At 43.9% G+C, this 25,726-nt stretch overlaps 5 protein-coding genes across 13 annotated transcripts in view; 2 read left to right on the top strand and 3 right to left on the bottom strand.

Annotated features, from left to right (window-relative positions):
- rps6ka3b (ribosomal protein S6 kinase, polypeptide 3b) overlaps window positions 1-7,133 on the bottom strand; it is a 37,038-nt gene extending 29,905 nt beyond the window's left edge. For both annotated transcript variants that reach the window (XM_069512388.1, XM_069512389.1), the window contains exon 1: window positions 6,681-7,133. In XM_069512388.1, the coding sequence (XP_069368489.1) occupies window positions 6,681-6,743 (63 nt within the window). In that variant the 5' untranslated portion in view covers window positions 6,744-7,133. The remainder of the gene's footprint in view (window positions 1-6,680) is intronic.
- Window positions 1,131-3,274, top strand: LOC109642376 (girdin-like). Its single transcript, XM_020107134.2, has 2 exons — window positions 1,131-2,854; window positions 2,931-3,274. The coding sequence occupies exons 1-2, from the start codon at window positions 2,288-2,290 to the stop codon at window positions 3,012-3,014; spliced, it is 651 nt and encodes a 216-aa protein (XP_019962693.2). The 5' UTR covers window positions 1,131-2,287; the 3' UTR covers window positions 3,015-3,274.
- A 707-nt stretch (window positions 7,134-7,840) lies between the features above and the next one.
- Window positions 7,841-14,217, bottom strand: pdha1b (pyruvate dehydrogenase E1 subunit alpha 1b). Of its 7 annotated transcripts, XM_069512396.1 has the most exons (14): window positions 14,057-14,217; window positions 12,718-12,738; window positions 11,940-12,095; window positions 11,249-11,314; window positions 10,964-11,137; window positions 10,727-10,853; window positions 10,536-10,627; window positions 10,321-10,413; window positions 10,066-10,221; window positions 9,606-9,677; window positions 9,391-9,458; window positions 9,118-9,226; window positions 8,723-8,888; window positions 7,841-8,686 (listed from the first exon to the last, which is right to left on the bottom strand). In XM_069512396.1, exons 1-13 carry the CDS (start codon window positions 14,114-14,116, stop codon window positions 8,724-8,726), a joined length of 1,359 nt encoding a protein of 452 aa, XP_069368497.1. In that variant the 5' UTR covers window positions 14,117-14,217; the 3' UTR covers window positions 7,841-8,686; window position 8,723. The 7 variants fall into 7 exon arrangements, with proteins under 7 accessions (XP_069368497.1, XP_069368499.1, XP_069368498.1 ...); XM_069512398.1 differs by having other exon boundaries at window positions 7,841-8,888; window positions 12,003-12,095; XM_069512397.1 differs by lacking the exon at window positions 12,718-12,738 and having other exon boundaries at window positions 7,841-8,888.
- A 585-nt stretch (window positions 14,218-14,802) lies between these two features.
- On the bottom strand, window positions 14,803-21,148 carry acot9.1 (acyl-CoA thioesterase 9, tandem duplicate 1). 2 transcript variants are annotated; one of them, XM_020107127.2, is made up of 16 exons: window positions 20,932-21,148; window positions 20,016-20,110; window positions 19,526-19,552; window positions 18,758-18,803; window positions 18,236-18,406; window positions 18,110-18,147; window positions 17,915-17,998; window positions 17,376-17,479; window positions 17,218-17,291; window positions 16,981-17,048; window positions 16,780-16,891; window positions 16,501-16,591; window positions 15,998-16,083; window positions 15,804-15,891; window positions 15,569-15,719; window positions 14,803-15,440 (listed from the first exon to the last, which is right to left on the bottom strand). In XM_020107127.2, exons 1-16 carry the CDS (start codon window positions 20,943-20,945, stop codon window positions 15,385-15,387), a joined length of 1,305 nt encoding a protein of 434 aa, XP_019962686.2. In that variant the 5' UTR covers window positions 20,946-21,148; the 3' UTR covers window positions 14,803-15,384. The 2 variants fall into 2 exon arrangements, with proteins under 2 accessions (XP_019962686.2, XP_019962687.2); XM_020107128.2 differs by lacking the exon at window positions 19,526-19,552 and having other exon boundaries at window positions 20,932-21,118.
- A 1,251-nt stretch (window positions 21,149-22,399) lies between these two features.
- LOC109642374 (diamine acetyltransferase 1-like) lies at window positions 22,400-24,896 on the top strand. The gene is made up of 6 exons (XM_020107130.2): window positions 22,400-22,703; window positions 23,443-23,494; window positions 23,584-23,664; window positions 24,063-24,164; window positions 24,252-24,292; window positions 24,411-24,896. Exons 1-6 carry the CDS (start codon window positions 22,641-22,643, stop codon window positions 24,585-24,587), a joined length of 516 nt encoding a protein of 171 aa, XP_019962689.1. The 5' UTR covers window positions 22,400-22,640; the 3' UTR covers window positions 24,588-24,896.
- The last annotated feature ends 830 nt before the right edge of the window (window positions 24,897-25,726 follow it).

Here is a 25,726-nt window from a genome sequence, read left to right as displayed (position 1 = left end):
GCACGCACTAGATGATTCGGTCAGAACGTCAGACCACACACGTGCCGTTTGTAGGAAGCAATTTCACAGCAGCCATTCCAGAGACTTGAAATCTCACAGAAACTCGCAAGATTCTTCTTTATGGCGTTAGCAAACAACATTCCAGCGAAGGTTTATCTTAGCTGCGTTTGGGGGAATAATCGTTCCCCAGGTTTTGTAACGACACTTCCCTTAGTTTGGGGTGTTGCAAACTGTTTTTTTAATCTATGCAATCAGTCGGTTAGCCGCAGGTTACAACGTGAACTCTGTTTTCTCTAGCATCTATTTGATGTTAAGGACTTAGTACCATTGAAAGTATGCTGAATTAGCAATTAGCTGTTTCTGTTTGCAGTGTGTCCCCGTATGTTCAGACTGGATTAGTTTGATGATGAAGAAAACTGTGAAATGTGACGACTCTCCGGCAGGTTCTGGAGCATCTTTCTGTGAGCAGATTCAAAGATACGTATTGACGCTGCACATCGAAGGTAATGATATTCTCCTCAAGTGTAATCTAAAGATGCGTGTTCTCAGATTTAACTGAGTCATGCCTGTGAGATGGAGCGAGATATCTTTAAACCAAAGGGTTTTATAAGTTCTTAATTGCAATGGGTCAAATTATAACAAACTGTTTTTAGAACGTTGACATGCACCATGTTTCTTTCACCTCATTCCTCACGTCTCTCTTTCTCCTCACCACCCAGCAAACCCTCTGCAGTGAGGTATCGACCACGTATTGTCTGTAGCAGCGAGCAACAAAAGGCTGAAATCAAATCCCTCGTCAGAGGATTGGACTGTTTTTTTTCACTTGGTATCGACACATGATCTGTATCTAGGTCCTCAGACACGGTGCATTCAGGGTCAAGGGAAATGATAATGCTGTATGGGCTCTAATTATTTTCCTTTTGTAGGAAAAGAGCTCATGTACAGTTTTTTTTAATCAAGGTCAATTGTTTGGTCCCAAGCACGACAGTGCATGGATCTATGGTTTTTGCTCTGTTTATTATTTTTCTTATGTGTCTGTGTAACAGAGTTTATTTGATGATATTCCACTTGCTCTCTCTTTATATATGTACCCAGGGGTACCTCCACTGGGTGGCGCTGTAGTGATGTTCGGGGTGTTGTTTTGTACATCTGTGGTTTTGTGTGTGGGAGACTTCCGGAAATGGAGGTGTGACGGTGTGGTCCCAGGCAGGTAACCAGGCTGGCTCTGAACACTACAACAAGAATAAAATTCCTCGGAACTGGGAACGTGTTTCACATTTTACGAAGAAATTACACAACGCAGAGTAAACACTAGACCAGTCTATCCAGACTGTCGCCGATCATTGTTACATCTGCATATTGAAATGCCTTTTGGGGGCCCTTGACATACTCGTAAACTTTAAAACCAAATTGTGAAGGTACGTCAGGAAAATGTACATATATCAACATCATCTCTCAGCAACATCACAAAAGCTCGGTGTGTTGTTAAGAGGAAATGTGTGGGGTTGACTTGGAAAATAATGGCTTCTTTTATTTTGTATTTACGAGAATATGATTTAGAAAGGGAAGCTACACCTTCCTGTCTTAGTTGTATTTACAGAAAAGTCAGAAATTATTATTATTATTATTATTATTATCTGTCATCACAAACACAAAATAAGGAGATTGTGCAGCAGAAATTATATATTTTTTATTAATTATTATTTTTTCAATTTAAAGCTAAGAGGCTCAATTTCATTTTAAGGACCTGTAGATTTGCAGCGATTCACAGATCAGTTGCTCAACAGGAAATCTGCAAATATTTGATATTATCAATTCATTTTTTCCATCCTGTCTTGAACAAAATACCAAATATCTGTAGGTTACAGATTCTTACATGTTTGAATTTGATGCTTTTTTGGTCATGTATGACAATAACCTGCTTTTCAGACAAAACAAGACATTTGAAGATATTATCTGAGCTCTGCGTCTGATTTTAAGATGACTCAGAAAACCGTGGACAGATTAATTGGATGTCAGTCCAGGTCACATGATAACTACCACGGAACATTTTGTTATTCATAAAACAGTCCAGACAATTTACTTTCTAAGCTTCAAAGGCAACGTCTCTTACTACAATGTGGTTGAGGAACAGATCAAAGCAAGATAACTCAAGAGTCTAATAACTGACAACTCTGAGTCACGATGAGCGTGATGTCATCGACTGTCACAAGAGAATCGCTGTGGCAGAAATTGCTCTTAAAAACCATTGTTCACTTTGGTCACACTGCAGCACCTGTTAATCGACATGGAGAGAGTCAACAGCTCAACAGACGCGACACAAGAACAACAGAGCACCAGCAGCAAAATCCTGGAGGACCTCTGCCAAAACCTCCTGAATTTGAAGGCGGAGAACCGGGAGCTGGCAAATGAAAATGCCTTTATGAGGGAGCTGAAGTCTGAAAACCTCGCCCGGTTGGAGCTGGTGAATGAAAACACTGCCCTGAAGAAACAGATCCACACTAACAACCTCACCTGGAAAACAGAGAGAAACAAGATGATGAAGGAGATCGAGTCTTTGACCGCACATCTGCGTAAGTGCAATTGGGACTTGACCACCTTGAATCAACAACTAATCTCTGCAAAGGCCAGAGAGAAGGAGCTGAAGAAGGAGCTCAGAGAGATGAGGCTCCAAGTAAAGGAGGGAGAGGTCGACTGCCCGAGTGAAGATCTCCAACAGGCTGAGAGAGAGAAATGTCAAGATCTAGAGAGCTATGAGGAAAAGCGAGGGATCAGCATCCTCCTACATTGGGCCAACTCAGAGAAACAGAAACCGATGGGAACGTTGGAGGAGACGTCGTTCATCAAGCAGGAGGTGTTAACCCAGAAAGAAAACAGGCAGGTGGAAGTAATATGTATGAGAGAAACTTATGTTGTTTCTGTCTTTTCAGGAGCTCGCCTTGAAGAATGCCAAGCAGAGGATAGGGGAGGAGAAACAGAAAAGAAATGAGATGAAGAAGATGGAGAGAAAATAAATAACGATCCTAACTCCCCCCACTCCCTTACTTTAAATTTAAATACTTTATATTTACATTCAGGAGCGGGTCCTCTCTACGGAGGCCACCGTGTTTTTTTCAGTAGCTCAGACTGGACAAACTAAACCTTTTGAGTTTCTATGACAACTGAAGCTACCACAGGTTCTTCTTCATGTTTCAATTTCATTTTTTCCAATTCTACACACTGAACCTTTAATTTAGCTAACGCTTTTAAACAATAAAATCTGGCCTCAAGCTCACACCCCAAGAGAGTAGATATGAAAATGGAAATACACTGAATTAATTTAGTCCACATTTGTGCGCGTCTTCCGAAAGCTTATGCAGACGAGACGGAGCAGTCCCACCGGAGATTGTAGGGGGCAGTGTAGCCAATAGTACATGATACACAGGGCATGAGGGAGAATTCTCCACTTTTCAAATTTACAACTTGGAAAGTTGAACCACCGACGTTAACAACTCGGCCACTTTTGCCTCTTTTATACATTTTACTATCACAACTCTCAGCTCTGCCCGGCCCCCTGGTGGGCTTACTTCCTATCATACATGCCAATGTAAAGGATGAATGGATGAACGTGGACAGTGAGGTTAACATTGTTTGAAACAAGCACATCTTTGTTTCTTTTTTTTTTTACGTAAAGGCAGCGTAAATAAACGTTCACATCAAAACTTTCATTAATCGCCGCACACTAACTGTTCCTCCTCTCCTTTGTCAACTCGCCACAGTGTTTCCCTTTTTCTGTTGCCATTCCTCCAACACAGCTTGGCAGACAACAAAAAGAGGGACATCTGCAGAGAAAAGGGAAATACCAGCCTGATCTGTGGAGCTTATGCTGCAGAGAGCTTGTGTGAGGGTGTAGCTGAACGTTTTTAAGGCATTTCTTACACAGAAAGAGGAATGTGGATTTGCTACCTCTTATATCGGAGCTGTGTTAGGAAGGGATCACTTCAGAGCAAGTACGGACAGGAGGAACAACGTCAGCAACCAATATCACTTTCAGTGTCTCTGTGGGAATAAGGGATTAAAACAGACTGGTAGAAAATGTGGAGGTGTTATTTAGAACTGGGACCATCCCATCACAACATGAATGTGACCGTCTGTCGTAGCGTTCTAATGAGTGCAGTGTGTTCTCTTAGTTTTAAAACCTACATAAGCATCAGCTCTTTGTCATTTAAAAGTAATGTCCTGCTTTAAATGCTCAAATTATAAGAAAAATGAAAATTAACCTTGTTTCATTTTTCTTAAATCAGACATTTCTTCATTTTGGACGAAAATAAAAATAGTTTCTGCAGAAAAGTGACTTGAAGACAGATTTTCTTTCTGTTCACAAAGCTCTGTTCGATGAGTAACTTTTAATTGTTGATGAATTGGTTCAGGCACCAGAGAAAAGGAACTCCTCAAACACGTGTCGAATGATAACCTCATCTGATGATGATGAGTTTTATCACAGATGAAATTATTAACAGCATTTTACACACAAAATAATAAAAAAATAAAATTGTTAGTTGCGTGCATCAGTTGATGAGAGGAGAGTTTCTTAAACGTTGTCATTTCATTCAGCTTTCTAACGCAGTTTTTTTTTTTTTTGAGTTAAAAACATTTGAGCCTACGGAGCCAGATTTGTTTCCGCGGTTATCTTTACTCATCATTATTTCACCAGACAACTACAGCCCCTCTCTGCTCTTGGTGTGTCGGTGTGTGCGATAATGCTGGTGTTGAATGGACTTGTCTTGAGGGCAAAAATCCACCAGCAGCATCTCCACTTCATTCCACAACTGCACCACTCACTCTTTTGTGTGTGTGTGAGTGGCTGTTTTGTTTTGTTCTGCGGTGGCCTAGAAAAAGGCGTAACGACAGCTTACGCTCGGCTATCAGACACATCGCCGAGTAGAGGCGTAAAACAACAGGTCAAAGGTCGGCGTCATCGAGCAGTGGCAGCGTGTGAGCACGTTCCTGTCTGGTTGAATTTGAGGGGGAAAGAGGTGGTGTGGGAACACGGCGAGCAGGTACGAGCTTGTTAGAGCACAGACAGAAGAAAAGAAGCTGCAGTGACTCAGTTTGAGGTCTAACGTGACTCAGGTTTGATTTAACACAATCTGCCTACAGAGTGACACACACACACACACACACACATGCAGCTATTTCTCCATGCACCCTTTGTGACACCTCAAACAGGAAGTGGACACACACACACACAAAGACGCAAGCGCTTCCTGAATCATGCGTTCGCAGTAGCACCGCCTCCAGCTCTTTATCAAGATTCTAAAACTTGTAGGAAGGAAGAAACAAAAGGAAAAAGACACCAACACACTCTGCTTTTTCTGTTTCATGCTTTTACCTCAGAGTTGACGAAGAAATATTTACATCAGAGGAATCTCACATTTTGGCTTTAACTTGGAAAATCTTTTTTTGTTCGTTTTTACGGTTAAAAAATAATCCAAACAAAAATCACAAATCAGAACCGATAAACCGGCTGGTATGAATGACCTTGAACAACCGTGACCTGTCCACACGTGCCCGTGTCAACGTTTTCAAGGTCATTTATTCTGACAATTCAACGATGGCATGACAAACAAAACTCAATTAACAGATTCATCAATGTGTAAATGTTCATTTGCAGCCCTTGGTTTTTTTGCGCTCTAACTATAAACTCCTTTAAAGAGCATTATTGTGATCAATATAAGATTTTAAAAAAGACACCATACAGTATCACGAGAGCAATCAAACACACTGCACTACCCTTTAGAAGTATTGAAGTACAGGACGCACACACATACAGCTTTTGTTTGATACTTTAAGGAGTATTTTACTCACATTTCATGTACTTTAAGGAGCTCTGTGAGTGACCCCGGCTGTTGATAAAGGCCTAATCTAATTTTCTACTCAATGGTTGGAGATTTCAGCACATGTGTGGTAGTATTTGATGACACAGTAGTATTTGTCCTGTAGTACCGATGTACACAGAACAGTAATGTGACTTTGTGATACTTGAAGGTGGATTTAATTCGTTTGCCCTTTTAGAAGCTTTGAGAGCAGATAGTGTTCCCATATTAATCTAATTCTCATTGACTTTCATGTCACGCTTTTGCACTTAGGAACATTTTCACAATTTATCACTGTCACATGGTTGTGTTATTCCTGAGGACATTTCTGCACATGTGTGTGTGTGTCGTAGTCACTATGTGTGTGTGTGTGTGTGTTGGCAGTCACTATGTGTGTGTGTGTGTGTGTGTGTTGGTAGTCACTATGTGTGTGTGTGTGTGTGTGTGTGTGTGTTGTAGTCACTATGTGTGTGTGTGTGTGTGTGTGTGTGTGTGTGTGTGTGTGTTGTAGTCACTATGTGTGTGTGTGTTGTAGTCACTATGTGTGTGTGTGTGTGTGTGTTGGTAGTTACTATGTGTGTGTGTTGGTAGTCACTGTGTGTGTGTGTGTGTGTGTGTGTGTTGGTAGTCACTGTGTGTGTGTGTGTGTTGGTAGTCACTGTGTGTGTGTGTGTGTGTGTGTGTGTGTTGGTAGTCACTGTGTGTGTGTGTGTGTTGGTAGTCACTGTGTGTGTGTGTGTGTGTGTGTGTTGGTAGTCACTGTGTGTGTGTGTGTGTGTGTGTGTGTGTGTGTGTGTGTGTGTGTGGAGCCTGGGACCCCCTCACCTCTCCTGCCGCCCCCCCCACAGGCATCTTCTGCCAGGGGTCAGCCAGCTGAGCCAGCGGCATCTTCTCCTCCTTCTACTTTTCCTCCTCTGGACTCCGGCGGCTCCTCCCTCCGTCTCACGACACTTTGTCCACAAACTCTTCTTCTCCTTCTGCTTCTTTTGGAAAATGTCTGTCCGAGTCTGGAGGCTGGAACCGAACCAGGAGCCCGACAACCGACCGAGCGACCGAGCCGAGCGGAGCCGAGCGAGCGAACTCTAATTCCGGATCTGCTGTGGCGCTCAGACCGCCCCTTCCTCCAGAGAGGAGGAGGAGACACACACACACACACACACACGCACACACACACACGCACACGCACGCACTTCCGTTGTTTCCCAATATGGCGGCCGGTGTCGGTTTACCTGTCCGTCAGACTGCTACGTCACGCCTGCGTCACGTCAGGAGGCGGCGCCCTCAGATAAACTTTATTCTGAATTTAAATCAGATTCAAATCATCACGTGACAAATGGATCAACTCGACGTGTTGTTGTGTTTCATCCATCTTTCGATGTGTGTGAACATCAAAGAGAAAATCAGCATCTACAAAGAGATGACAGGCAAAGATGACCTCACGGAGACAGAGGAGTCTGAGAGTCATTCATGGAGATGTCAGTCAACCACAAACTGCCAATCAACCACAAAAACACACAAATGACCAATATGAGGAACAAATAAGAGACAAGAGTACCTGCAACCACAGGGCCACGTGAAATCATTTAAAACAGACCAACAATTAACACAAATCTGTGTGAAATGACAAAAACAGCCTAAACACAACATGGTGAGTTTCATCAGCGGTTCATAGTTAATTATAGCAGACTTGTTCCTCTGGTTGGTTCAGACGCTGCTCTGCTCCACGAGGACATGAGGACTCCTCAGTCTGCTGCTGAACTCTAGTGGCTGAGGGAAGAAAACACAACTCCGAGGGTTCATTTGTTCCTTCAGCATCAAGTGTCGTCTTTATTTATTAAATATTGCGTCATTAGCTCAACTGTATTACTTCTTATAGTAATATCTCAATATGTCAGCTGTACATAAATAGGTGAAGATTCAAGAGCACCATTTAGTTCATTTATTACTGATATTAATATGTACACGAGAAATTAGAGAGACCAGAGTCACCTTCTCTGTTTATTTTACAGTGTCGACAGTGTTTCAGTTCATCAAACCCATACATGGTCAAGTAAAGCTTTATATCTGTTCATGGTTAGAATACACACTGTGAGGAACTTGAAACGAGAAAGATTATACATTTTCTTCGTTTTTAAACCGTCACATTCCCCCCAAAATAAAGTGTAACATAAATATCATCTACTGGCATCAAGTGCTTTTCTTTACACAGAGGAAAGACTCAGGTCATCAAACAACAGACTCTTACAACTCATGTCCTGCAAACTGGAAAGAATAAAATATATTGTAGTGCATATAAGAGGAGAAATACAGGCTGACATCAGTGCTCAACAATAATCTTAATTGTCCTAAAACTCCTTCAACTCAAAAAAATACATAAATCTTGAAACTCATGGCTCTTCTTGTCCTGTGTGTTTTTTAAAAACATGTTTTCACAAACTAAGAGTATTAGATTTGTTTCTGAACATTTAAAAGCTAAAGACGCTGGATAAACACAGAGGAAATATGTAACAGATATACCACACTGAGAAAACTAAAGTTCAAAATGTAAAGCGTAACGTTTGTGCGTATACTAGTCCGGCAGTACTTTAAACCTGTGTAGTCACCTTTAAAAGTACACACAGTGCACTAAATACATCTGTCAAACTCTGATGGTAAAACACAGACCGATCAGAACAAACAATAAATCTTAAATATTTCTATGTAAAACAGAAAATAAATAACACTGAGGTTTCGGGTCATAGTCCCATTAAGGTGCGGAATGCTGAGATCTAAAAGGTGGAGGGAGGAGGTGCTGAACGTTTCTGAGCAGTGCCTTGTTCAGCACTGGGAGGACGTTCTTCCCCTGAAGGTCGGACTGTTTGTGAGGGTCTAGCTGATGGACTTGAGTTTGGACCAGGGGTGGGTCCCGCGGACCTCCAGTGGTGGGCTGTTGTAGAAGATGTGGTTGCAGAGCTCCTCCAGCGGCGGCTCTGGGTCTGACGTGGCGAACTGAGCTGCGTCCTCCACCATCTTTCTGATCTCAATGTCAATTTCCTGACAACAGAGAGACACATGTGATCAACTCTACACTTCATCAGATAAAAAGATGGATGTGATAGTTTCCTGTTTTGGGGAGAAGCTGCTGTGGTTGAGTTAAACAGAAGCACTTTGGTTCAGGTTAGGGGAAGTAGATTTACTGCAATAGATATATTTTCAAACATTACTTAACTTTACATAGATTATATTACATGGACTGAAGTTTACATTAGTTGTGAGCACTCACCTTGAACTCCTCGGCAGACGCCATGTTGTTGGTGAGCATGCGCTCTTTCAACATGGAGATGGGGTCGCTCTTACTGCGAACCTCCTGGATCTCGTCACGAGTGCGGTAGCTGCACAAGGTGACATGACAGAATAAATTATCTTGTTTATCACGACTGAAGGAAAATTAATTTCTCTACACCTGAAGTTGAACCAGAGACTGAAGTTAAACTCAAGAAATGTATCCAGAGTGAAGAAATAAAACAGAATTACATATTTTAGGAGTATAACCCACCTGACCCCGGGGTCACTCATGCTGTGCCCATGGTAGCGGTAGGTCTGCAGCTCCATGATAATGGGACCCTGGAACACACAACAGGACATTTCTGAAGAGTTCATCCTTTCAAAAATCTCCTTTAACTTTCAAAGTCAAGTTGATCTATTCAGAAATAAAAAGGACTGAAGCCCTGGTTTTTCATCACTTTTCTAAAATCTGTACGTTCAGCTCACCTTTCCTGACCTGCAGTGATCTGCAGCGAACTTGGTGGCCTCTCTGACACACAGGACATCCATCCCATCCACCTACGAGAAGAAGACAAACATCACAAGACGTCAGGGAAGAACATAAAGTTTCCATGAAGCGTCATTATAATAAATGAGCAGCCAGAGCGCTGAGGCTCCTGTGAATGGTTTGTGTGCAGTATCATACATGAGCATCAGACAGCTGGGTGCATGCTCACACCTGCAACTGCCAGGACAGCTTATCAGCTTCCTGTTATAGTCTAGGTCCATACAGGGCCAGCTGCAGCGTACGGCCGACAGACAAGCTGCAGCTTCTGCCCCAAGACCCCCACGTTTGGCCGCCGTCAAAGTACGACAGTGATCGTTTATTCTAACATCAGAGCTGCCTAAATAAAAATAACATCCAAGCTGCTTCCTGCTTCACGTGTGTGTGGTGTTTGCGTCTCACTCTGATTCCTGGTATGAAGTCTCCTCTCTTGTAGTAGTCGGTGCTGGCTGCAGCTCTCTCCACCGACGTGCCCATGCCGTACTTGTTGTTCTCGCAGATGAAAATACACGGCAGCTTCCATAAGGAGGCCATGTTGAACGTCTCGAAGATCTGCCCCTGATTGAACCAGAGAGGACGAAACACAATCAGAAGATAAACTAAATAAAACTAGTTTGTGTATTTGAAAGTTACGCCTCATATCTCTGGTCATCTTACCTGATTGGCTGCTCCATCTCCATAGAGCGTGACACAGACCTGATTGTTGCCTCGGTACTGACAGGCCAGAGCGATTCCTGCTCCCAGAGGAACCTGGACAATATCACAGCAGAGTCAGAAAGATTACGATATCTGAGCACGCGTCAAAAACCAGGAGAGCGACACAACGTTCCACCAGATGCGTGTTTGTTCATGCTGCTTGTGTGTTGTGCTACCTGCGCTCCCACGATGCCGTTGCCTCCGTAGAAATGTGGAGCGTACATGTGCATTGACCCTCCTTTGCCTTTGGCCACGCCTCCTTTACGACCTGAGGAGAAACAAAGACGTGAAGGGATGAAATGTAGAAGCACTTCAGGCGATTAAAAGCTGAGCTCAACCCACACAAATCCATTAACCACTCCCTCACCTGTGAGCTCTGCCAGGATCTCCTTGACGGACACGCCGCGGGTGTACGTGTATCCGTGTGCGCGGTACGCTGTGATCAGATGATCAGAGGGGTGGATGGCTGCCTCGATGCCTGCGGCACACGCTTCCTGTGAGAGGAGACGAAATTGTCTCGCAGATTAAATTAAAAGTGAACAGAGAGACGAAGATAAATCGAAGCACAAAAGATGGCGTGTAATCTGTGTTTGCGTGTTCGTACCTGTCCATCGTACAGGTGACAGAAGCCCCTGATGATCTTCTGCTTGTACAACTGGTCGGCTTTGAGCTCCATGCGTCTCACAGTCTGCATGGTGCGGTAATACTGCAGACCCTGCTCCCGAGTGAGCTCCGCCGTCACCGGGGGACCCTCCTCCAGACGGTGCAGGTCGCATTTCTACTCAAGACGACAGTGAGGAAGAAAAATCCTTTAGCAGCTTCTTCAAAATGTGCATGAAGACCAGAAAACTTACAAAGATGCTGATGTGATTTGTTTGTTTCACTGCACCTTGATGTCAAAGGTCGCCTGAGTGGTCAAGTCAGCGAAGGAGCGTGACACCACAACTCTGGCACCCTGGTGGACAAGAGCACACACAAAACATTAAATCAGGTAGACAAAAAAAAAAATCAATCCCTGCAGCATCACAGTTCAATTAAAAGCACAGAAGTCTTCCGCAGACACAGACACACAGCGAGCGTGATGCCGCCCTCCTCTTCACAGCAGCTGCAGGGTTAGTGGGTGTAGAGAGGCAGAGGATCAGGGTGGAGGGTCCAGTGGTTTACAGTGGACAAGACCTCAACTATAACTGATGTGTGAAGGTCAGTAACAGGGAGGCAGAGTAAAACCAGACTGTGCTTAATTTGTTAAAAATCCAAATGCTGAACAAAATATAATAGATTCACAGGGTGAGATTGTTATCCATGAAAACAAGTGTTAGTTGCAATCCGAGTTCTTCAGTTAATCTGTGAAACGTAAGAAAAAATACATCTGATACCTGCTAAAAGACGTTTAACCCTGAACTCATCTTTTATTGAATTAACACATTTCCCAAAAAGAAAAGGGACAAAGACCGATTCACCAAGAGATGGAGAGAACAGAGTCAATAATCTTATCTTAGGTTATTTTCCTTTAAATCAGATTTCTTTCCCAGCCCTGTTAGTGATCAGGCAGACATAGAGGAAGTTGGTCGTGTTCTTACTGGTGCATCTAGCGGGTCGCTCTGGGGGCTAACTAACTGTTCGACAGGCGCTCTAGTACTGACTGGTGGTGGTTTGGGTGGTTGCCGCTGGGTCTTTGCCAAGTCGGGTGTCGACGGCGAGGTTAGACTGACGTACTCTGACAGGTCAACCAGCAACTGGGGAACACAGGAGCCAATCAGAACAGAGCAGAGCCAGAGGAGCTCGACAGAGTGCACAAGACGAGGAGACGTCCACAGAGGAAAACAGGAGAAGCAGCAGCTACATGGAGAACGGACACATGGGAAACATGGCCCAACAGTGTCTACGCACAGCTGATACTTCAGGAGCGGCACAACATCGTCACACTTTCACCAACAGCTTCATCATTTTATTTCAGATTTGTTCTTAAAACATAGTCACAGTGTTTAGATTCATCAAATCACATTAAGAAAAGAAACAGATTTATAGAAAACAGTTGCATCGCAAAACAAATATATTCAGAACTTCATATTTGTTGTGTCTATTGCAGTATGTGTGTCTGTATGTGTATTTATATCTATTAGGAGTAAAACACAGTACTCCTGTCACAATCAAAGATTCTGTGATCTGCTTTAAACTATAAAAGAAGGACAGAGTGCACTCTGGGTAAGATTCCTGAGATACAATTCTTTTAGAGTGAATTCTTTCAGCTGCACCATGTTGTCCAGTTTAGAGAAGCTCCTTGGGAAACAACAGAAAGGGAAGGAAGTGAAGGATGAGGCCTACAGACAAACATCAGCAGAGCGACGAGCTGCTTACCTCCGACACTGTTTGGGCTCCCTAGGGTTCGGGGGGGCGAGGGGAAGGGGGAGGAGAGGAGGGAGAGAAGCGAGAAATAAATAGGGATTGTTGTGAGTGTGTGTAACGTGTGCGAGAGTGAACACACAGGGAGAGGAAGCAGGAGGGACGGAGCGACAGCTCAACACGAAGCTGAACAACAACAGAGTCCCTACAGGCACGAGGAAATCTATGAAGTGTGTCACAAGGGACTGGTGATGAAACACAGTTTGTGTGTAGAGACAGAAAACACTAGTTCTATAATGAGCTGATATAACTCATGTATGATGAATTATTTCTGTTGCCTGTGGAGACTCTGCCGTCACTGACACAACATGCTGCTGCCAGCGCTCCAGCTTTCGCTATTAAACACAAAGAAAATACAGATTCACTGCTGAAAACAATATCCGCTAATAATCAACTCTCATCTGCTGCGTCACCGACGCGCTTTGTCTGAATGAACATGCAAACACATGCAGCAAGAAGAAGCATTGCGGAGCATCTTGTTATTCTGCTATTAATGCTGCAGAATAGTCACAAATGACAAGGTTAAAATGGCTTCTGCTTCAATATGTTTCCTGTATTTAAAGCAAACCTATTAGCAGCAGACTCATGCCTCTGTCTTTTGTAACATGTGGTCCCATGTTAGACTATAACACAACATACAAAGTAATGTATGAAGATGCACGTGATGTGTTTAATGTGCATTTCTTTACTTTTCCATCATGTTTGTATTTTCACATTATAAATGATATGTATTGACGGCACAGGGAAAGACAGGGATATAAATATGAATCTCGTTAAATTTATAACTTGTTATTTCTGGACAAAGACTCTGTTTAACAGAGAATATTAAGTTAGTGGAGTATTGTCATATAAAAGTAGTGTCTGTTCGACAACTTGAAGTGAAGTAACAAGTAGAAACCAACTTTAACCTCGTCACGAAGGTTCATGAATGGATGCGTGGAGTTAATTTAAAAGCAGATTAAGATCAGTACTTCTGTATTTTCCTGCTTGAGGAGGACAAACCACCACAGACACACAAGCACAGACACACAAGCACAGACAAACCACCACAGACACACAAGCACAGACACACAAGCACATGTTAGATCACAGGCAGACATGTCCGCCTCCACACCCCCACACACTGAACCCGGGTCCTTTCCACCGTTCACCCGATTAACCACATGCTAATGTTACGTGTTAGCCGCGTTAGCCGCTCGCAAGGTCAGCGCCGGGCCCAACGAGGCTAACCGTGGGTTAGCACGGACCGGCTCGGAAGCGGCCTCCAGCTCGACGTCAGCCCGGGAGCACTCACCACATTCCTGCCAGTGATCCGACAAAGAGCGTTGGAGATGATGGTCAACATGGTTTTCATGCTACTGAGCGAGGACCGAGGATTAATGAGCAGCTGCTGCGGGCTGCTAAATACCTTGTTGGGGTCCGTCCGGGAAATGGGTCCGGGGAGCACGGGCTCAGCAGAGCTTTGGTTCCGCCAAGCTTTTATAGCGCTCCCATTTAAATGAAAAAGTTTTTACAGCTGTTAGAGATTAAAAGAGGACGTGATCCAAGCCAAGAGTGAATCTGAAACATATTAAAGTTCTGAATCTTCATTTATTATATCATTTACTTCCCTATAATATCTATATATTGTCTTCATATATGTATTTATACATCATTTTAGTTTCATTTCTTAAATAATTATTCCTGCGTGTATTTAAATATTCTTCATCTATTGCCATACTCAATTCATTTGTGAATCATTCCTTCATTTCTTTATTGTTTCATTATTAAATTACGGTTATTAATATTTATTCCTACATTAACCAAATAGTTTTTATAGATACATTTCAATAAATATGCTCTGCTCATTTTATTTACATATTTTTAATCAACATTTATTAACTTATATGTGTGTTCATGTGTGTGAAAATGTATTTTATTTCCAAATATAAAAATCTTTTTACGACAAGGTTGGATCAGTGCTGGTCTGTTGCAGTGAGAAGTAATAATATAATGAGTAATAAATAAATAAATAATACAACAAAACACACAACAACAAAGTCAGGATAAATAAAAATGTATTTATTGTATTTGTGTAACGTAAGGCAAAGAATATGATGACAACATTCCTCTCGCAGCAATCTGACACATCACATTCAGGATCAAGCTCCTCATTCCATATAAAAAAAAGCAGAGTAAGGGAGTTTTATAGAGTTATACAGTGGAAGATAAAATAACATATTGTAATAAAGCCATGCACGTAGAGAATATATGAGGTTACAACAATGTCAGGAAGCTCAACGTCTGCTTCGAGTTCTCCTGCTGAGGAACTGTAAACTCTCACTGGTCGTGACACAAAACTCTTACAACTGTGACACAAAGAGTAAAAAAAATCATTTCAAAAAGCTGCTGTGCTTCAAACAACCAGAACTGTAAAACCACCAGAGCAAAGAATGTAAAAGGAATCAGATGCAGTGACCGTGTGGGTTGTGAAAAATAAATGAGCAGGGCGTAATATAAGTATGACTGAAGTACACTGAACTATCTGCATACACACACACACACACACACACTCTTACACACTCGTACACACACTGTGTCAGACGCTGAAAGGCTTTGGCAGGACGTTCTGAGCGTGATCTCTCAGCCCTCCACTGTTTGGTTAAAGTGTCTCTTTCCGTCCAGGTACAACATCGACTCTGTCAGACAAAAAGAAAACTTCAGCTTCTGATGAAAGACACACGGATCAGAAACAACTTTTCCAACAGTACTTTTCATCATTTGATTTTCTCCATGTATATGATGTGTTTGAGTTGCGTGTGTTTACCTCCGTATGTCTTGGGGATGATGCTGGGGACGTCACGGTCTGAAACAAAGGTGAAGTGGAAGACGTTGGTGGTGTTGTGCTGGCGGGTGAGTGGGTCGAACACCTCGCTGTGAACTCTGACCTGGATGTACTTCCCCTGTGTGTAACACACCTGAAACACACACACGCTGCTGGTGTTAACAATTACTGCCTGACAGAAACACACACAGACACACACACACTCTCTCTCTCCAACCTGTGATGAGAGCAGCAGCAAAGAGCCGATCTCCACAGGTTTCTGGAACAGGATATCGTCAACAGCCACCAGACGTGGTCGACATCCTCTGCAGCACAGCAGGAGAGATGATGTCACTTGGTTTGTCAATTAGCACCAAACAAACATCCTCTGATTATCTTTCTAAAAATCAAACATGATTACTGTTCCCTCACCCGTAGGAGCAGGCGTTGGCCCAGCCCAGCTCGTACGCTTTTCTCATCAGAAAACCTCCGAATATCCTGTTGAAGATGTTCCTCTCCTGCAAAAATCAAAAAAACAGAAAATTACATGTTTAAGCTCCACGACCTGTTTAGAATGTAAACAACCAGGAGTTACTGACACGAAGTCAACGACAGGTCTTTACCATTTTAAAAGATGAAGAGAACATCTGCAGCTAACGGCTATTTTGATTACGGATAAACCAGATGACGACATTCTTCAAAGTCTTCAGATAAAAGACACTGACACTCCAGAAGTTGTTGAATCAGTTCTGTGCCATTTCCTCAAAGACAACTGTTGTTTCTGTCTGTGTCGTCAAATGAAGAAGTTGCCTTGGAGGAAACCTTTGAGACTCGTGTGTGATAGATTCACATCTTAAATGTAACATCAGTGTAGAAGCATCAAGCCTCAGACTGTCTACCTCCGTCTTTATTTTCCAGCCGATCCTTCCTCTCACCTGAGGGTGGCAGATCTCCAGTCCTTTGAGTTTGGCGTCTTCCATCCACATGGAGTTCGGAGGCAGAACTCTGCCTCTGAAACTGACCGTCCTGCAGGAGGAGACGCACAGAAAACATACATCTAAAATATAATCACACATTTCAAACAAATAAGATTCTTCATTCTGACTCAATTCCACTCGTTTCTAAATACCCTCGTGTTGGTCATGGCTCTTCAGAAGGAACCTAAAGGGAATGTTGCGGAGCGTATGTATAAAGTCATTGAACCTCAGCCGTACTTTGTGTCCAGGGTGTTGAGGAACAGACTGTGCACGATCTTCCTCTCCTCATCTGTGGGAGCAACCTTCAGCAGCGATGCTGTGCTCAGCTCGACGCGGCGGGATTTATTAGCTGGGAAGCACAAACAAACAATTCAGAGAAAAGAGGGACAGAAAAGTTCATCATATCATTTTCTCAAAAGTAATGAAATCTCAGCACACCTTCTCCTTCCTTGATGATCATGTCCTCCTCTGTCCCCGCAGGCTTCAGTGGATTCACAAACGCTGCCCTGAAGTGAAGCACAGAGAACGTGAGTGGAGGGCGGAACAAGTCTGAAGGTTTGTTTTGTTGTGTTCTCACCCCAGAAAATGATTTAGTCAGATTGTCTCTGAGATGTTTCTGAAAAGTTTGGTAAGAGGATGACGAGTTTTATCCGGAGGCGGATCCGAGGGTCTTACCTCTTGTTCTCTGGGTCACGAGCCACCATGACAAACGTGGCGTCCAGAACTGGGGAATAAGCTCCATCATGGTACTGGAGGAAGAGACAGAGTCACTTTACAGGACATATTCTTATGTCTTTATACGTCTGTGGTGCAGACAGGTTAAAGGTGTCCACCTGTGACATGTGCATCTTGGCTTCAATAGACGTCTTCCCCACCCAGGTCACATGACCAGTGAACTTGATGTCGCAGTCAGGATAGATGACGTGCTGCCTCATGTCTGACCAACAGATAAAAAAAGACATGAAAAACTCTTTAACATGGAACCACAGAGACAACTTTGACTTCTTCAATAAACAGTTTTGATTTTGAAAGGTTAAAGGGTTATCGAGGCTAAAACCATCAATCAATCCTTGATCATTTGCTTTGGTCTTTTTCTAAGGAAACATGACAGAAAGGTTCAAGTCTGTCAGTGAGAGTGTTCAATGGTTTTCTTTCTATCATGTTAAACTGAATATCTGTGCGGTTTGGATGTTGGTCTTCGCTTTGTCTTTCTTTCCACTATATTCTGACAGTTTAGAGACCAGAGAATAACTGGCAGATTAATAAAGACTGAAATGAATCTTTAGGGGAGCCCAGCGGACAACTGAGGGCCAAACCAACAACCAGGACCAAACTTAACAAACTGTGGTGGGACACTAAATGGGACTCTTACCTATTTTGTCCACCAGAGCTGTGACGATAGACAGTGGAGACCTCTTCAGTACCGGGTTGTAGGTGTGGGAGTAAGATATGAGAACTGAGGAGAGAGACAGGAAAGAAAATGTTCTGGTGTCTGATTGAGTGACATATAATGATATTATAATAATATATAATATATAAACAGTATTCTTCATGTATAATATGACACCTGCTAAACTGTCCAAGTCCTCCAGGATTCTACCAAACCTGAGAAAAGACAGACGATGATTTAGAGACAAGAAACTCCTCTCATGGTAATTTGTGAGTGTGTGTGTGTGTGTGTGTGTGTGTGTACCTGACAGTGTTGTGGAAGGTCAGGTACTTCTCTCGGAGCTGTGGCTCGGAGCCCAGAGGCAGGTGAACCTCCAGGTAGCTGTCCTTCATGGTCTTTGCTGGAAGGTCCTGCTGAGACTTTGCCAACATGGAGGACAGCGACACTCGCTCCGCCATGGCGTGCTGGTGGTCACTGTGGAGGTGATTAGAAACCGTATTACCTATAATATAAAAACCTTAAAGATACACTCGCTGGCAATGTGTGAAAAATATTGAAATTTTAAGATTAACAGTAACATATGTAAAAATCTTAAACACTAATATACATGAATATTCCAAGTTTGTAAATAAAGTGGAAAGTACCTCTTATCTTATTAAAATGTTACTTTTCTATTTCTTCTCAAATATAGAATTAATTAATAACAGTGATTCAGTCTGAGATGATTTTGTGTGACGCTGCTCAGAATCAATCAAACAACAGGTGAAAACATAACCTCCATGAAGATATAAACAAAATCTGGAAATCGTGGTTTTGGTTCAGTACCTCCAGTTGGTGGAAGCTCCTACGATCTCTCTCAGCCTGTTCCGCACTGAAAACCACAGAAGAGTCAGTCAGAACTTGTGCATGTGTTGATTTTCTGTGTTTGGTGATGTGGTGAAAGGCTGTATGTTTCATACTGTCTCCGCCACAAGTTCCATGAATAACACTGAGTGCTTTGACAGCCGTCAGACACAAACAGACTGTGTTTGGATTTGAAGTAAACACATTTAATTTAGCCTTGTCTGAAGGCTTCAGCAAACTGAGGCCCAAAGAGCGAGACGACATAAAACAACACAGACGGAACCAGCTGCAACAAAATGATGAAGCTCAGTGGTACAGAGGAAGAAAACAGACGTCACCAACTAAGGCTGCAGGGAGAGATCAGAGATCAGTTCCACTGTGGAGCAGGAAGAGAGCGTTAGTCCAAGAGTCAGACCTGGTGCACAGTGAAACAAGGTGGGCTGCAGGAAAAAGAAAATGGACGCTCAGTCAGTGGAGAAACATGCAAGATAATGACGACGACAGCCAGTGACATCACAGCAGGTGAAGCTTAATGTGGGGCAGCGAGGAACAAGGTCTCGAGAACCGCTCATCACCTTAACACGTCACAGTCAACACTGCTGGTTTGAAGTCAACTGGATGAGCGATTGTCAAGGAAATCAAAGGACGGACGGACGGACGGACAGAAAGACAGACATTCCTGAATAAAGTAATAGGACAAGAAGCAGATTCACAGATGGTTAAGATTTGTCTGAGTTTACCAACACACACCATTCGACACGTGTAAGAGTGGATTTCCTGCGGAGAAACAAACAGGATTAAATTAGATGTGGGGTGACGAGGAGAGAGGTTAGGGATTTATTCACAAAGACATTAAATATGGCACCATTTTACCAGAGATCACACGAGACACCTGGCTGCAGGTTTACATTTTACACGTCACATTCATAGACAAAGAAACATTATGCTGTTGATCAGGAATCCAAAGCTGTCTGAGAGAAACTGTGATAAACACCACAACAAACGCAGGACACACACAAGCTGTGCAAAATGAAGAAGAGAATTAAAGAAATGTTTCGATCACTTGTTGGATTCTGAGTTGAAGGTGATCAAATTAAATGTTTGGAAGAATAATGAACAATCATTTCCTCGTTCTTTTCACTCTGAAGGTCATCAGGACATCAGACAAGAAAAAACTGTGCTATCAGAAACCTGGTGAGAGTTTGAACCAGGCCGTGGGTCAGTCAAACGGGCATCTTACCCTCAGCCATGTCCGGCGCTCTGCCCTGCTTCAACACCCCCCCTGCGCAGAGAGACCTGGTCGTCAAGGACGCGGCCGAGCGGAGCAGCAGGAGCCTGCGGACCACGCGAGGACAACAAACAAACCAGAAAACCATTTACCGTCTGCACACAGGAAGATAATACCTCACGAGGGCGATCATTTCATGCTCAACAACAGTCAATGTTCCAAGTATGATCAAATGTACATGTGGACCGGATCTTTAAAAACAGATCCTCGCCTCTCTCCAGAGAACAAACAAACAGGGTGACCTCAAAGATCCAGATTCATCCACACTCATCTTCCTCTTCTAATTATAACTGTTGGATCGGATCTGTCCACAGTGAACAGCTGAGCTGACACACACACACACACACACACACACACACACACACACACACACACACACACACACACACACACACACACACACACACACTGCTGGACGTCACCAGATGTTTCAGTCCATTATCAACACACGTGTAAAGTTTCAGAGCACAGTTAATACATACATGTACATAACATGGTAACATTAGCTCATTTGATAACACAGACCATTCCTCCTTTAATGGCACATATGAGCCACATGTAGCTTCATTTATTTATTTTTGTATCTCATGGTTGTACTTGTATCTCATGGTTGTACTTGTATCTCATGGTTGTACTTGTATTACCGGTGAGACAGCATCCCTGCCGGACCCCACCCTCTGTGCCAACGCTCCTCCACCATGTTGGGACCTGTCTATTTCCAGATGTGGCTGTTCTCTTCACCTCATTTAACAAGAGTCTCAAAGATGAGCGGAGGAGGAAACATCTGTCAGGACGCGTTCACGAGCATGTTTAGCATTGTTAGCTGCTCCGTGGCTATGCTAACAGTTAGCCCGGGGTTTTCACTGACCTGGGGGAGATCATGTTGAGTCCGCGGTGACACAGATGAAGGTCCCGGTGTCCGGAGGAGCAAGAGGAGGAGGAGGAGGAAGAGGAGGAAGAGCGTCAGAAGAATTCTCCGGAAACAACAAAACTGAGCCACGAACTTTATTCAGTCTGAGGAGCTAACACTTCCGCCTGGTGCCCAGGCCCCGCCCCCTACACGATGACCTCACACTCACCGCTTTGTTCGAGGAACTTGGATTCCCTGAGTTCAGTCTGTCAGGCTTCTACTTCTTCTTCTTTCCCTGAGTTTAGTCTGTCAGGCTGTTTTGTTCACCTGTTCTGTCCCATGTTAATGTGAGTGCGCGTGTGTGTGTGTGCGTGTGTGTGTGTGTGTGTGTGTGTGTGTGTGTGTGTGTGTGTGTGTGTGTGTGTGTGTGTGCATATTAGCGCACGTGTAGTGAATCGGCTCCATCTCTGACCAGCAGCGATGAGAACGACAGTAAACACACCCTTCATCATGGTGCTGTTATTAAACCAGAAAGTGTCTAAACATTCCATGAGCTTCACAGAACAAAACTATTCTAACAATCTTAAACATGGAAACTTGTGTCTGCAGGAGTGAATCAGCCAGCTGGCTTGTTTCTACTCTCCTGCACCTGTAGGGTTGTAGTGTATTAAGTGTTGTTGTTGTGCTGTAGTTCAGGACAACAGTTATATCATGTCTAATGTGGCTCTGGAAGAGTCTCCATTATATTTAGAGATGACAGATGTATAAGATATAATGTGCATTACAAACTGGAGCAGAGGAAAGGGGTTTGCATGCTCCGGTCAGCTGGGGTCAACATAAGAATCTGTTGTTTACTGTCATGTGTTTGCTGGACCTTGACCCAAACTAAAACTCGCTGATCAATCTTCTCTGTGGTTTTGTTTATGTGTCTTGACTCTTCAGAGGTGCATCGTTGTGTAACCCTGTAGGTTTGGGATGTGCAGATTTCCAACACTGCGTTCTAGAGTCGTAACTCTGATACAGCCTGACCTAAACTGAACCTGCTGTCCGAGAGAGTTGGTGAATTCCACTCGTGCTGCTCCTCGTATGTTTGTCTGTCTGTCGTTCCCCTGCAGAACTTGCAACCGAGCATTTTGACACTGAGGTATCAGAGGCTACCCCCAGTGTCTGCAGAACCTACAGTTCTATGACTGTTCTTCACACAAACAGTTGTTCGGTGTGAGTCGATGTTGTAAATGCACAGGTGACATTATTATCTTTAAACTGCGGTGCTTGTGCACACTTCTCATGTTGAATGCAGAATAGCTGGTTCCACTGAAATCACCCAACTCGCTCCTGAGCTTCTGCCTCCGCCGTCAAAACAAGGATCTTATGACAGAATCAAAACAGACGCGTCACGTCAGCGATCCTCCGACGCTGATTGGTCCGACGCCCCCGGAGAGCGCCGGTAATTGGTCAAAACCCTGAGCCCCGACCCGGGCCAGCCAATCGGCGTGCAGCTGGAGCCGGGTATAAAAAGGGCGATGTAAACAAAAGACGGGGATATTTGGACGGCAGCGACCCGGCTGAGGGCGACTCTTACTGGATGTTCCTGATTCGACGAGCGCGTCCGGACCCGAGGCTGACTGTGGGGGAAAAGCCACTGAGAAGCGAATGAAGAAACACCTGATCTTTCACTTCACATACAGAGGACTTCTAACGAAAGGCAGGAAGAGTAAAAGGAGGAAATGGAGTATACGCTGCGAAAGGCCGAGCCAAGGGACGTGTCTGATATATTACGACTGGTGAAGGTGAGTGGGCCACACCGGGAATAAGGCTTTCAATGCGGCTGCACGTCAGTGTTCCCCCGGTTTGAATTCCGGCCGGGGCCCAGCTGAGCTGCTTCGGTTAGCTTCAGCTAGCCCAGTTAGCATTAACCCCCAGCTAGCTCGGTTAGCTTCAGCGAACTCCGGGCGAATTAAGTCACGCGAGCCCCTCGAGCCGACGGATTACACCGATTAAAGGGCGAGGAGGCGGTGGGTGCAGAGAGCCGGACGGAGAGCCGGAGGATGCGGGACAAACACCCGGACATCCTCCGACCGAGGGCTCAGTGTCCTCGGCCTTTGTTTACAAGCTCACCGCGGACATCCAAATATGGTCACACCCCCCCCCCCCCCCCCCCCCCCAGACAACTTCCGTCCCGGGGATCGGTACCTGAGGATCGAGTTGTGTAACCTGTGCTGTGACACACTTACACACATGTCAACACTTACACACATGTCAACACTTACACACATGTCAACACGAGCAGCACAGACGACACATGTTTAGTGTTAAACCTTTAAACGGATCTAACCCCCCCCCCCCCCTCACTGACACTATTTCAGGACATTTTAAAGTTTCAGCTTCATTTTCAATCATCGATATCGACCTGAATAAAATGTGAAACCGTATTTATTTGGTCTGTGTTGATCAATTGATCCATGAACTGACATTAATTGTGATTTCAGCAGGAAACATAAATCCCGTTTGTTTTTCCTCTTGTTGCAGGAACTTGCTAAATACGAAGAGATGGAGCACCAGGTGAGGCTGACGGAAAAAGGTGAGTTTTTCTTTTTTAACCTCCGTCTATTCCCACGCACTAATTACACGTTTTTCCACTTGTGTTAAAAGGGTTTTGCTTTGTTGCAGATCTCCTTGAGGATGGTTTTGGTGACACCCCGTTTTACCATTGTATCATCGCTGAAACCCAAGAGGAGAACAGTAGTGATGGTACGAAACAGGAAGTTCACAGCACATAGCAAACAAACAAAGTTATCCCTCTGAGCTGACACTGGGTGGGACATTTTCCTGGTGCTAGATATCAAAATAACTGTCCTCATACGTTTCATTCTCAGACATGCATAGAATGTCTCTCAGCTTCACGCAGAGAAGCAGCTGCACGTGAGACAGAGGCTGGTCCTTAATAACAGAACAAGCTAATATCCATGTTTCATTACAAAGGGTTAAAGTGAAGCACGGATTATCTCTGAGCTCTTTCTCCCCCCTCCGTGAATGCAGAAGAAATGTAACAGCCATCTACAGAGAACTCACTCAGCTGCAGTGTAAATGTGGTTTAAAGCGAGATGTTGAACTGCTGCATCATAATTGAACTTTCCTGTCTCCATCAGATCTGAAGGTGATGGGTTTTGCCATGTACTACTTTACTTATGACCCCTGGGTTGGCAAACAGCTCTACCTGGAGGAGTTCTACGTGATGGATGAGTACAGAGGTAAAAACAACTCATCTGTTCTCGTCTACATTTTAAACACATCTCAGCTACTTCCTGCTTTAAAACCCCCATTCGCTTTTTCTCCAGGGATGGGCATCGGCTCCGATATCCTGCGGCACCTCAGTGATGTATGTTTCCTCTTGTTGCTGCAAAATAAATTAGGAAATAGGAAAATTAGAAAAGTCGCCACTTGATCATATTCACAAGTTTCAAAATTATTTTTTTTTACTCCTGTCCCTCCTGCAGCTGGCGATGAAGACACGCTGCTCCGGCATGATGTTTGTGGTGGCGGAGAACAACGAGTCGTCCGTCAATTTCTACAAGCGGCGCGGTGCGGAGGACCTCTCCCAGGAGGAGGGCTGGAGGCTGTTCAGGTTTGATAAGGACAGCCTCGTCAAGATGGCCACTCCGGCTGAGGAATGACGGAGGCCGAGCGGAGCAGAGGAGGGCGAGGAGGACACCTGAGAGCGTGTCCAGCTCCTCTGCTGTCCCCTCCACTCAGACGAGGGTTGCTTCAAAAAAGTTCAGCATTTAAAAAGGGGAAATCTTTTTCATTATAACATGATTGTGTGTTCTGGTTCACGTCTCTGTTGCTTAATCACGTTTCTAATATATTACTCTGAATAGTTTGTGTTCATTATAACCTTTCATTCTTTGTTAGTGCTGATGCATTTGATGTGGAGGGAAGACTTTCGATGACTTATATTTACAATAAAACTATAGTCGATCCCACGTCATGGCCTCGTGATTCTGTACAAGGGTCCGACTCCGCTCCACCTGGATTCAGATTAATTTGTTTTACAGCAGCTGCATCAGTTTACGGATTCACATCGTCTGTGTCGACACAATAAACTCGTCCTGTGTTCACTTTAACGACCTGAACTCAGAGGGACCTCATGGAACTGGGGCTGTTATCTGGACTCTGCCTCTGCATCATAAACCAGTTCAGTAACAATGGTTCAAACTCCACTGCAGTGGAGGAGAAAGAGTCTGGAAACACTCAACAGTGTTTTTCCATCACCTGTGAACAACCAGAGCAGCTTGAGTGATCACAAACCCTGTTATCAATTCTATTCTCTTTTTTTTTTATTAATCTAACGGACAATATAGACAAAATAAAACAATTACTCACTTACTTAGACACATCATTCAACAGCTCCAAAACTATTTTAAAATCCGTTCAAAGGGGCTGAAAATCAAAAGTGCACAAGAAAAACATTTGAATTGGTTTTGCCATCCTGAGCCTGGACTCCGCCTGCAGCCGCGACACGATGGCAGCGGCTGCAGTTTTGTCTTATGGGGAAACTGCAAGACTCAACGAAATGCTCATGTGATTCTGGTGAGACTCAAAAACCGCTGACACAGTTCATGTTGTTTAGTTCCTCTTTCATGTTGTAGTGAAATGGGTCGTGGTGGATTCCAGTTTCCCTTTGACATAAAAACTTTCTAATGAGTCGTCAATGTCTCTTGCTGCTTTCAAAACTTATTTGAACCTGATAAAAACTTGGAACCAACAGTTCCTCCAGATGAAGGCATCAAGTTTAAATCCAGTTCAAAGACTG

The sequence above is a fragment of the Paralichthys olivaceus genome, chromosome 17 (genome assembly GCF_024713975.1).
Source record: "Paralichthys olivaceus isolate ysfri-2021 chromosome 17, ASM2471397v2, whole genome shotgun sequence".
Lineage (NCBI taxonomy): Eukaryota > Metazoa > Chordata > Actinopteri > Pleuronectiformes > Paralichthyidae > Paralichthys > Paralichthys olivaceus.
Note: the sequence above shows the minus strand (reverse complement) of the source record. Positions and strands in the feature narration are given on the sequence as shown.

Excerpts from the sequence above, each read along its gene's own strand:
- LOC109642376 (XM_020107134.2), top strand. The coding sequence starts at position 2,288 with ATGGAGAGAGTCAACAGCTCAACAGACGCGACACAAGAACAACAGAGC. Across the intron at positions 2,855-2,930 it reads CGTCGTTCATCAAGCAGGAG|GAGCTCGCCTTGAAGAATGC; the intron begins GTGTTAACCCAG and ends CTGTCTTTTCAG.
- LOC109642374 (XM_020107130.2), top strand. The coding sequence starts at position 22,641 with ATGGAGTATACGCTGCGAAAGGCCGAGCCAAGGGACGTGTCTGATATA. Across the intron at positions 22,704-23,442 it reads ATATATTACGACTGGTGAAG|GAACTTGCTAAATACGAAGA; the intron begins GTGAGTGGGCCA and ends CTCTTGTTGCAG. Across the intron at positions 23,495-23,583 it reads GGTGAGGCTGACGGAAAAAG|ATCTCCTTGAGGATGGTTTT; the intron begins GTGAGTTTTTCT and ends GCTTTGTTGCAG.
- acot9.1 (XM_020107127.2), bottom strand. Across the intron at positions 19,553-20,015 it reads AGCGCCGGACATGGCTGAGG|GAAATCCACTCTTACACGTG; the intron begins GTAAGATGCCCG and ends GTTTCTCCGCAG. Across the intron at positions 17,049-17,217 it reads CGTGACCCAGAGAACAAGAG|GGCAGCGTTTGTGAATCCAC; the intron begins GTAAGACCCTCG and ends GCTTCACTTCAG.
- pdha1b (XM_069512396.1), bottom strand. The coding sequence starts at position 14,116 with ATGAAAACCATGTTGACCATCATCTCCAACGCTCTTTGTCGGATCACT. Across the intron at positions 11,315-11,939 it reads GCGACCCGCTAGATGCACCA|GGTGCCAGAGTTGTGGTGTC; the intron begins GTAAGAACACGA and ends CTTGTCCACCAG. Across the intron at positions 10,414-10,535 it reads ACGGCATCGTGGGAGCGCAG|GTTCCTCTGGGAGCAGGAAT; the intron begins GTAGCACAACAC and ends GATATTGTCCAG.